Source organism: Benincasa hispida, chromosome 12 (assembly GCF_027475165.1).
Source record: "Benincasa hispida cultivar pf3 chromosome 12, pf3_genome.v1.1, whole genome shotgun sequence".
Taxonomy (NCBI): Eukaryota; Viridiplantae; Streptophyta; class Magnoliopsida; order Cucurbitales; family Cucurbitaceae; genus Benincasa; species Benincasa hispida.
The window spans coordinates 75,045,250-75,057,753 of NC_143489.1; the positions used below are offsets into that span (position 1 = coordinate 75,045,250).

General features: G+C 29.6%; 1 protein-coding gene across 1 annotated transcript; it reads left to right on the forward strand.

The window, feature by feature from the left end:
• Positions 1 to 7,716: 7,716 nt before the first annotated feature.
• On the forward strand, positions 7,717 to 10,986 carry LOC120092742 (uncharacterized). The gene is made up of 2 exons (XM_039050923.2): positions 7,717 to 8,621; positions 10,049 to 10,986. The coding sequence occupies exons 1-2, from the start codon at positions 7,808 to 7,810 to the stop codon at positions 10,756 to 10,758; spliced, it is 1,524 nt and encodes a 507-aa protein (XP_038906851.1). The 5' UTR covers positions 7,717 to 7,807; the 3' UTR covers positions 10,759 to 10,986.
• Positions 10,987 to 12,504: the final 1,518 nt, after the last annotated feature.

Below are 12,504 nucleotides of genomic sequence, written 5' to 3' on the forward strand. Positions count from 1 at the left end.
AATAGAAGATTAAAAACAAAATATTTACCAAATGAAGCTCAAATAATTATCAAACGAGACCTTAAGATAAAAGTGAGAGAGATAATTATAATAGAATAAGAAATAAGTGGAAAGATAAAAATTTTAGAGAGAAAATATTGTCTAGGAGAGAGAAATTTTAGAGGGAAAAACAAATAAGGGAAAGTTAAGAAAAAGTTTTTGATATACAGAAACGTCAATAATTGATTTTCCTAAAAGTTTAAGTCAAAATAATCCACGTAAATTTAATATTATGTCAACTCTTTAGTAGATTTAGTAGAAAAAGAATATTTTCAAGAAACAAAAAAATTGAAAACATAATGGTTAATGTAACAACCTTATGTTTTTAGAAAATAAAAAATAAAAGCAAATTGGTTATTGGGCACCTCGGCCATTTAAAGTGTTAAAATTCATCGAGGGCGAAAAAGCATGTACTACTTAGTGATTATTAATACCGTAATTACCATCGTTAATATAATTTTATTAACGATATAGTTTAATAATGTTAGATGATATATAATTAAATTTATCTTCATCTATTTAGTTTTCATGGTAATATAAATACAACATTAATAATAAGCATGTTAACTTGTTTGAAAAGCCTAAAATGTCTATTTAGTAATTTAATTTTTTTTAGACATTATATCGATATAGATGTAATTTTGAAACCTTGTTAATTGGTTTTAAGATGGAATTCCATGTTAACTAATAGGTGGCACTCATTTTTGTAGATCTCATCTAATTGTTCAACCATAATTTGCCACATGAATTAATTTTGTTATATATATATATATATATTCGTTTGTTTATTTATTTTCTCAGTATATCTTAAATTGTACCCTTTTTTGCAGCTAGACCACAAATAAGAAAAAACTAAAAAATATTTAAGAAAAAAATAGTTTGTCATGTGGCAAATTGTGGATGAACTGTAAATGGACTGCAGAAAGATGCATGCTGCTCGAAATCTGAAGAAAAAAAAAAGATAAAACGACAATAAGGGAAGGACTTTGTTACGATATTCACCATTTATATGTTTCCAATGGATCCATTTGTTCACAAGGTCTCATACTACTCAGCTTACTTCTCTTTTTGAAGTTTTATAAGTTTATGGCATGTGTTGAATATATTATCTTATATTATTGGAATTTCCTACAATAACATCATTTACCTTAATTAACTACTCGTATTATCTAATATACCTTAATTTGTATTATAAATACTCATTTTTGAATTATAATATATAGATATTTATTCATTATTTTATTTTTCTTCTATTACTTTCTTTTTACCTAATGTCCAAACCACAACATTTATCTTCTTCCCATATTCATGAAAGGGATCCATACCAGCATTAAAAGTGTATCAATATTACCTCTTAAAATAGAAGAAAATAGTTGTGCAATTAAATTAGTGGAGGAAAGAAAATAGCTTTATTAGCTAATTGCAAGTATAGTATGAAAAAAAATACCAAATATATCCTTAAAGTAAAAGGGTGCTTATAATTTGATTGAAGACATGTTAGAATATTAAAAATAATTTAAAGGATAATTGGCATGGATAGCATTTTTAAGGATAATAACAAAAAGTGTATAACACCATTTAAAAAAATTTCAAGTATAACTAAGTCTATCAACGACGATAGGCTTCTATCATTGATAGACTCTTACTAGTGATATGATCAACAATGATAAACTCCTACTAGCGATATGGTCTATCACTGATATACTATCTAAATTTTATCATATATATATATATATATATATATTTACATTATGTTATATCTGTTAATAAGTTAGGCTGGATTGCTATACTTGCAACTGTCTCTAATTTTCATGAGTGGAACATTTGTAATTGAAAATTTTCAATTTTTTAAAAGTATAAATTATTGTACAACATTCAGCTAAAGTGGATAACAATAATTGACATGCACTCGAAAATACATTCAATTATTTGTAAGAGGACCACCTAATTTAGGTTTTTTGTCCAACTTTTTTTCATGACTTTAACTTTAGCTTTAATTTTTAAAGAACTCACTAAAGGTTAAATTATATTTTTGGCGAATGTATAAGTCGAAAACATGAACACATTATCCAAGTATTTTTTTTGTCGTGAATGTTAATATGATGAACGTATATGTGGGCCTAATACTATTTGATAATAGCATATGTCAGTTAAAAGTGATAATTCAAGAATTTTATAGATTATTCACAATTATTTAACCATCACATGATGTTAATGACAGGTATGGATAAGAAATGAAAAAAAAAAAAAAAAAATTGGTACGATTCCTAATATCCTATCTAGTTGGGTCCATATAAATGGGACGTGACATTTTCAAGACGTACTCATTATACAGCTGATTCATTTAGCATGTGAGAATTATTATAAGATCTTCACACAGTTGTATGATAATGTCTAATTTCATTATAGATTCTCATGATTATTTTTTTAATTAAAATCATTTAAAAAGTTTTATGTATTAATGAAAAACATTGTCTCTTGCTTAGCCTTGATTTTCCTAATCGAGCCAATGTGAAACTTTAATTTGTATTTTCAATAATCCACTCCTCAAATAAACGGCTATGTATTCTCCACTCCGTGAGCTTTATGTATTAGTGGATAAGAAATGCGAAAAATTGGTACCATCCTTGATATCCTATCTAAGTGGGGTCATATAAATGGGACATTATCACATTTTCAAGACCTATTCATTGCACAGCTGGTTTATTGAGCATGTGAAAATTATTGTGGACCTTCACATAGTTGTATGATATTGTCCAATTTCGTTATAGGTTCTCATGATTTTTTTTTTTTGAAATAAAAGAGTTTATGTATTAATGGAAAACATTGTCTCTAGCTTATATAGCCCTAATTTCCCTAATCTAATCAATATGAAATTTTAATTTGTATTCCCAACAATCCACTCCTCAAATAAACAACTTTATATTCACCACTGGTCTTTTATTTGTTCACCTTCGCTAGTTTCAACAAGAGTGTCACTACAAGAAAATTGACCTTTTACGAAGGTCAAAACATTTGAAAAAAAATATTTAATAGACCTTCATAAATACATTTTTTTCAAAGGTTATCTCAACATTTCAAAAGTGTCAAAAATAAATCTGGTAAAAATTTTTTTTTTAAAGGTTTACTAAACCTTCGAAAAGTATTATTTTTCAAAGGTTGATTAACCTTCGAAAATAATATCTCAAAGGTTATATATCTTCGATAATTGTCAAATTATTTATCGATAATTATCTATTATCAAGTGGTTTTTTTAGAAGGCTTTCATTATTTTTAAATGATTATCATGTTATTTTCAAAAATTTTAAAACCTTCATAAAAACTTATTTATCAACAATTATATATCCTTCGAAAATTCTCTTACAAAACCTTTTAGTACATTAATTGACAATCTCAAAAAATTGTTTTTAATAATTTATCTACTTGTAGTACCATGAATTATAAAGTATAGGAATAGAATAGAAAAAAATAAACAATAACATGGATGGAAGTAATCTTTTATGTCATAAAAGTACACAAAAAAATATTGAAATTTTATAACATGAAATAACAAATCAACTAGAAATAAATTTTTTACGCATCTCTGCCATCATTTTTTGAAATCTATCCTCAAAACGATTTTCTAATTCATTACACCACTGATTCACTGAGCACGTGAAAATTATTATAGGATCTTCATACACTTGTATGATATTGTCTAATTTCATAATAGATTCTCATTGATTTTTTTTATTTTTTATTTTTTATTTGGAAATCACTTAAGAAGCTTTATGTATTAATGGGAAACATTGTCTCTAGCTTATATAACCTTGATTTCTCTAATCTAGTCAATATGAAATTTTAATTTACATTCTCAACAATCCACTCCTGAAATAAACAACCATATATTCACCACTAAAATTGGTCATCTATTAGTTCACTTTTTCAAGCTTAAAGAAGAGGTTGCACTTGTGTTAGGTTAGCGTTTATTAATTCTTTTTGGAATTACCAATCTTACTCATTGGTTATAGCTTAGCCATAAACCACTATAACTTTTCCATTGAGCTCATTTTATCATCTTTGTATGTCAGTTAGGCATGCATATTAAATGACTCTTAACGGTTTCTGTTATGGACATGTGACCATCTATATATCTCTCCTAATCTCTCTTTCTCTATCCCTATTTAAGAATTTTGTCACGTTTCGAATAATTACACTCGTTTCTAGTCTAAATTATTTACTTGATTTCTCCTTAATTTCAGATATATACAAAAATAAAAAAAAATGATCTTAATTTATATTAATTTCCCTTTGGTTTGGAAGATTACTTGAAATATGCAAAAGAAAATTATATCTAATTCATTACACAACTGATTCATTGAGCACGTGAAAATTATTGTTGGACCTTCATACAGTTGTATGATATTGTCCAATTTTATAATAGGTTCTCATGATTTTTTTTTTTTTTTTGAAATCACTTAAAAGGGTTTATGTATTAATCGGAAACATTGTCTCTAGCTTATATAGCCATAATTTCCCTAATCTAACAAATATGAAATTTTATTTTGTTTTTCCAACAACCCACTCCTCAAATAAACAACCATATATTCCCCACTGAAATTGGTCATCTATTTGGTCACCTTCTCTAGTTTCAACAAGAGTGTGCACTTGTGTTAAGTTAGCTTTTATTAATTCTTTTTTTAATTACCCACCTTACTCAATTGTTAGAGCTTAGCCATAAATCACTATAATTTTCTCATTGAGCTCATTTTATCACCTTTTTATGTCACTTAAGCATGTACATTAAATGATTCTTAATGGATCTTATTAGGGACATGTGACCATCCACATATCTCTCGTGATCTCTCTTTCTCTATCCCAAAGAATTTTGACATGTTTCAAATAATTACATTAGTTTCTAGTCTAAATTATTTACTTGATCTCTCCTTAACTTCAGATATATGCAAAATAATAATAATAATAATAATAATAATATATTAATTTATATTAATTTTCCTTAGGTTTGGAAGCTTACTTGAAATATATTTAATTATCTTATTCACCAAATTTATACAGTAGTTATCTCTATTCTATTTATTTTCCAAACAAGTAATTATCTCCACAAGTATTACGTCTATATATAATATGATTAACAAATAACGTACTAGAAGTTGAATTAGAGTACTTTATGTTTCAAATTTCTCCGATCCCATGGTAAAAGAAAATATACTTATGCCACACCTCGTAAAATGTCTTTATCAATTTAGATATTCATGTCAATTTCAACCTAAAATTATTGAGAAAACAAATTTATCTCCGGATTTTTCACAAGCAATCGATGTTAGATAATTTCTTTTAGTATATAGCCATTTTCACTTGATTCTATATGAAACTTGCTTGAAACCATCCAACACAAAAATTATTTTCTTGCAAAAATCCTACCAACATATCAAGAATATTCATTCTTTATAATTAAAGTAGGTGGAAAATAAAGGAATATAGGATAAAGGGCTCGTATTAATAGACATCCCTACTAATAATTATAGTATTAAATTTTCATCGATATTTTCACGTTTCCATGGATTCGACATCAGTATGTGGGATAAATCAATATTTTCATTATATTGTAGAAAAATTCATGAAACATAAGAAAATAAACAACAAAATGTCACTAAAATAGATACAATATAAATAATATACATGTTAAATTGCTTAAAAATTATAAAATATTTGTTTACTAATTTTATTTAATAATTTTTTTGGAAATATCCATCGAAATCAAACATTTATTGATATTTCCACAAAAAAAAAATCTTAAAAATCAAAACTTCCATATTTTCATAGAAATCGACATTTTAAATCTAATGTAATTTGATTAAGTGCATGCTCCTTTTCAATACCTTAAAATATTTTAAATGTTTACAAGAGCACAAGCCACACTACTACATAGTTGACAATCTCAAAAGAAAAAAGGAAATAGATGCACCCGTCTATTGTCTAGCCCATACAACATACAATAGAAATTTTACCATGTAGTAAATTTTTAAAAAAATTGAATTATTTTTATTTTTTCTACTATGTATAGAAAATGGGATGCATAGAATTAAGTGTAGCCTAAACTATACCTAACTATCGCTGATCTCAAAATATAAAGAGTCCATTTGGATTGCATGGACTATGAAAAAATGTGATTTCAAGAAATACAATTTCTTTTAATCATTTTTATAAAAGCTATTTAGAATTTAAGCACTTATATGATTTGTTACATTTTCTTATAGAAATGCTTACAAAATGCTTCTGATGTAAAATTACTATATAAGTTATGACTATTAAAATACTATAAACAAATAAATTCATATTTGTATTTAAAACGCTGTGATTGTCCGACCACCGTTAGTAAATCAAAGTAGGCAATAAAATAGGGAAAAGACATGGAAGTGAAGGTGGGGAGAGATTTGGAAGGGGCATAGTGTGAGAGTATTTTGGTCATTTTTTTAAATTATGAAAAATTTGAGACAAATTCACAATTAACCGCGCTAAAACTCTCTTCTTTCTAAAATTTGTTTTCAAATGTTTCATTCAAGATGATTTTTTTAAACTCAATTTTTAAAAAGTTATTTGAGAGGTTAAACACTCCCTTAAACTTTTTCTACGATGTGTGTATAAAATCCTTTGAACCATCCAAGCCCACCTGTCATTTTATAGCTTTTCAAGGGTTTAATTCTAAAAAAAATATAACACCTCAAATTTTTATTATTTACGTAATTTTAGTAATTTTTATTAATTAAGAATATTTTTGGAATTTTTGGACTTAAATGTAATTGCGGGAATTTAATGGATTGACGTTGAAATTATTTAATTTGGAAATTAATGGATTGACATTGAAATTATTTAATTTGAAAATTAGTGGATTAACGTTGCAATTATTCAATTTGAAAATTAATGGTAGGAATTAATTTCACTTTGGAAGAAAGGGATATTTCAATTTAATTGTTTAATCGGAGGGAAGTTATGGAAATTGGACTTTTAATGTCACACAAATTTAATTTGAAATTAATTCATTGTGGAAGAGAGTGAGTTAAATTCTTTGTGAATTGAAAATTTACGGGTGAAAATGATTAAAAGTTGGAAGCAGGATCTGATTGAAGGAAGAATTTGGAGATTAGAATATTGAGGGTGGTTGTTGCTCAAGCTTCATTGGGGAATTGAATTTAAAGATTTATTATTGAAGACTACCGCTTGAATCGATATCTAAATCTAGTATCAAGGTAAGTAATCTTACTACTGGGACTGTCAACGAGCCAGGCTCTAGATGTATGCTAGCATGATAGATGGATGTTATGGCAGAATGACAGCATGATAGACTGATAGTATATTATAACCAATGTACGTTCTGGTATGAGATCTGAAAGATTTATTTGTACACTTAGACACTTGAATGCTAGCACTTGAGTCTTATGCTCTCTTGTCTTCTACATACCAAAAAATAATTTTTTACTATTTCTTTTAAAAAAAGAATTGTCACATAATAATTTTTACTTGGACGTAGCAGAGTTTTATACATGTCCACATGGATGACAGCAATATTTTGGAATTCAATTAAATTATCTTTCAAGTGTAATTCAATTGAAGGCGACAACTCTATCCTTGCATATATCATTTTTTTTTAAATTAAAAAAAAAAGTATAATTTTTTGTTGGCATATATAATAGGTTTAGGTTCATTGAGGTTTTGAAGAACATAGGGAAAAGAGTTTGGAGAGGGCATTACACACACACACTACACAAAAATGGATGGTTTTGAACTCCTAGAGGAGATAAATAGACAAAAGATGGAATCGATGTACCACGAAGTAGTCGGGAAAGAAGTCGATATGTCCGGCGAGGATGATAAATCCATAATCCCACAATTTTTTGCTTTGCAAAACATCAATCCAAAATCTCCACAGCCAAAAACTGCACCATATCTACGCTATGTACCAAATGATGATAAATTTGAAGGACTCCTCCACTTCTCTGGCAAAAACGTCCTGAGTCCGTTTTCAAAGTTCGAATCGGAGGTCTCCGAAAACGACCCCAAACTATTCCACATAAAATGTTGTTACAACAACAAATACTGGGTCCGTCGCTCCGACGAATCCGACTACATTCTAGCAACTGCCACCAAGAAAGAAGAGGACAAATCGAAATGGACGTGCACGTTGTTCGAGCCAATTTACGACAGCGACAATAAAGCTTTCCGCTTTATCCATGTGCAGGAAAATTTAGAGCTGTTTCGGGCCGGGCATTACGACTACTACCAAGATGCCCTTTTGGCCAAGGAGAGTCCTGCAACACTTTTTGTGCGGGAGGATGGTGTATTCACCACAGTTATTGATTGGAGTTCGTTATTTATATTTCCAAAACATGTCACCTTTAAAGGCTACAATGGCAAGTACTTGAAATTTTTCGGTAACTTTTTGCAATTCTCTGGTACGGATCTTGAACATCCATCCCTTATCCATGAGATCTTCCCTCAGAATGATGGAACTGTTCGTATAAAAAATGTGGGATCCAGAAAGTTCTGGATTCGTGACACTAATTGGATTCTTGCCACAGCTGGAGGTATGAATCTCCGACTTAACTCAAAAGCTTAACTTGATAGGTAGTTTTGTAAATGTTTCTTTTTTCCATCATATCATTTATCATCTCTTACTATGAAGAAAGGACATTAAGGAGATGTAGTACCTTTAATTTTAGCTAATATTAATTAATTAATTAATTATTTTTTTTTTTTATTTTTTTTTTTTTACAACATGTGTGAGATGAGGGAATTGAACATCTAAATTAAAAGTTGATAGTACAAGCACTATACTAAGTTAAACTACCACAATTAAGAGAGAGTTAAATTGTAATAGGTTGTAATATATTTTAAACTTTCGAAAAGAGTTAAAAAAAATTTTAATGTTAGTTTTGGATGAAAAGCATTTGTATGTGTTTTGTTTTAAAAATACCTTTGAGTTTTCAAAAGTTATAAAGATACCAAACTTAAAAAAGATGAAAAAAAAAACCTTTACAATTAATATATGAACAAAAACCATTGATACCTCATTGCAAAAATTACTCTAATTTTTTTTTTTTAAATGAAAGTTTAAAAATGCTTGGATTGTTAATATATTGATTAATTTGTTTTAAATTTTCTTGAGTATGAAAGAACATTTAAAACAAACTATATAGATATCATCAATTTTCCATATAGATACTCTTTATTTTTCCAATTATTACACAAATTTTTTCAGCAACCAAAATAAACTTTAAGTTAGACATAAATTCCACCAAAATCTTTCAAAATTCCAAAATCAGTCTCCCCTTAAAACATATCTATGATTAATAGTCAAATAAAAAAAAAATGTATTTAGCTATTAACACACACTTATCTACTAACACACAATCTTGTTAAAATACTTAAGTCTTAAAATTACTTGGTGCTTGTATTATTCTGTTTCTACTTGATATAGTCCATAGAGTGAGGAGTTTTATTTATTTAAATTTTTTAGATAAAAAATGTCAAACAATTAACAAAAATGAGAGTAAGAGGATAATAAAGAAGTGGCAAGAGAAAATAGAGGAAAAATTGAGAACATGGTAGTAATGGTTTGTAAAGGTATTTTTTTAACATTTTTTTAAATTTAAGGGTAAATTTGAAATTTTTCAAAGTCCAGAGATTTTTCTTACAAATAACACTCACGATTTCCACCCAAAGTTAATTAAAACTTTTCACTTCAATTGAAGAAAAGTTAATGGCCACAAAGCATTAGCGAAAACAAAATTTGTAACTTCAATAGAAAATTAAACTCAAGATCATAAAAATGTAATATTTTTAAACCTAAGTATCGAAAATTGAAACTAAACTCAAAACCTAGAGACTACAAAAAGTATTTTCTCTATAAAAAGATTAGTAGTACTTGTTACAGTCTTAAAGAGTCTAAACGAGCATAACTCAACTGTAAATCAAATTTTAAAGAAATATAAGCTAAATTCTTGATGAACAGAAGGAAGCAGTGAGGACCCGAACACATTTTTTCAGCCTGTGAAACTGGGTGATAACATCGTGGCTCTTCGCAACTTGGGCAACAATCACTTCTGCACCAGTCTGTCCGTGGACAGAAAGACGGATTGTTTGAATGCTAACGACTCAAATCCTACTAAAGAGGCCCGAATGGAAGTTTCAGAGGCTGTAATATCAAGCAAAATAGAGAACATTGAATATCGGCTTGAAGATGCCAAAATCTATGGAGAGAGAGTTTGGTCAATGGCCAAAGGAGATGCCATTAACAAAACCAAAGCAGCGGATACTCTCCAATTCACATTCTCCTTTGAAGACAAAAGGAAGAAGAATTGGACCAACACAATTGCTACCAAATTTGGAGTCACTAGAGAATTTACTGCTGGGGTTCCATTGATAGGAGACGCCAAAGTTCAGTTGAAATTTGAAGTTGGTGGATCATACTCATGGGGAGAAACTCATAAAGATAAAATTTTAATGACTTGTAGTAGCACAATCACCGTACCTCCGATGTCGAAAGTGAAGATCGACGTCGTTGTCAAACGGGGCTTTTGCAACGTCCCTTATTCGTATACTCAGACTGACACTCTTCGAGATGGACAACAGACCACCCATGAGTACGAGGATGGAGTTTTCTCCGGCGTTAATTCGTACCAGTTTCATATAAGGACCGATAAGGTAGCACTGCCTTTGTGAAAAGGTTAGTTGTTGGTGTTGTGTCTCGTGTGATTGAGTTTATTAGTATATGTGGTAAAGAATAATGCTTCGAGTACACCAAATGATTTGGAGTTTGTCATGTGTGTTAGTATGTTTGGAGTGTGATTCTTGTAATATTGAGTTTTAATTATCAATTCAGTTTTCAATTTGGACTTTCTATTTAGTCAAACCTTTAATAAAAGAGTTACTTCCATATTCTTCACTTCATCCAGGATTCTACTCTAATTTTCCTTCATTGTCTCCAGCAAATTTGGTATGAGAGTCATTCTAGAACGAATACCAATTGTCTTCAAAATTTATTTTCAATCCAAACAAACCCAGTTCCAGTCTTTGAACGATGGGAAAGCATAATGAATATTGATCACAAAGTCACAAAATGGACGGATCTTTTAAAAATCATTGAAGAAGACTATAAAGTACTTGCTATAGAAGAAGATTGTAAAGAGCCTGCTATAGAAGAGGATGTAGGCACCTCTAACCTTTAAGCTATAATAGATCAAGAGGAGTTTAAGAAGAACAAAATGCCAAATGGCTTTAACATTTCATCTCATTCAACAATGTATTAGGTAAGCCTATTTTCCCGCAAAATATTTTATCATCGCTTTAAAACTTCATCTCATTCAACAATGTGTTAGGTAAGCCTATTTTCCCGCAAAATGTTTTACCGAAGAGCCATATTTGTCTATGTTAACTGGTGTAAACATGGCTCAAAATGTTGCAGGATGTTCGTCTGAATTGGAGAGCTTTTCACTATCTCTCCTCTCTCTTATGAACTTTTTGTATCTCAATGAATCTCTTTTGGGCTCAGTGTATGATGAGAATGCTACGGATGTAGTATCCTAGTTGAGCTTGTTGGGGTTGATGCTCTAAATCTCGTAGGGTCCTATAGTTTGTAATTGTGCTGTAAAAACATTTTATTTATGTAATAAAATATGTGATGTTTTATTTCTTTTTTTTTTTAAGTTGCATTAACCATAAACCAATAAACTAAGATCCAAGGTTATCTTGTATCTTAAACATGTATGTAAGGACATACAGATGTATCATGTTTAAGTGGTAATCTAAATGGTTTGTACTAGATGGATAAGACTGGATATCTTATCCTGATGACACTACAAGTATGACCAACTTTGTAAATATTACAATTGTTGTAAAGTGCTACAAATGACCTAATTCTGATTATTCATATAAAGACATGTGAGCAGAGATTTTCTATACAAAGAAGTTTGTACAAGACTGGATCACAAAATATTTAGTCTCATTATTTAACGTTGTTCATGATAAACTTACATTTCACCAAGATGACCGCAAGTAACATAACCTGAGAGAGTTGTGAACTGCTGCATATGAAGGCGGTCCTTTGATTTGTATGGATGAGAGTGGCCAGATCGCCGACTCAACAAGCCTACCATTTTGGGGATTCGTCTGATTGGGGAGCTGAGAACAAAGCTGCATAAGAAGAAATTCACTCCTTCCCCAATGTCGAGGCAAGTAGATAAATTTCTCCCTTAAGGGCTGATTCTGGGGCTTGAACAATGTGATGGCACACCCTCTCCTGGCTCGAGAGGGGTTTGGTCATATGTTGATAATGATTTATTGTTCATTAGAGGGATCAGTGGTACTTAAGGAAGCAGATGTAACTACAGGGGCAAAACGGTAATTTTTTTCCAGCTGTACTTACGAGCAATTTGTGAAGGGTCATTGTATCGTTGATTGGTTATATCC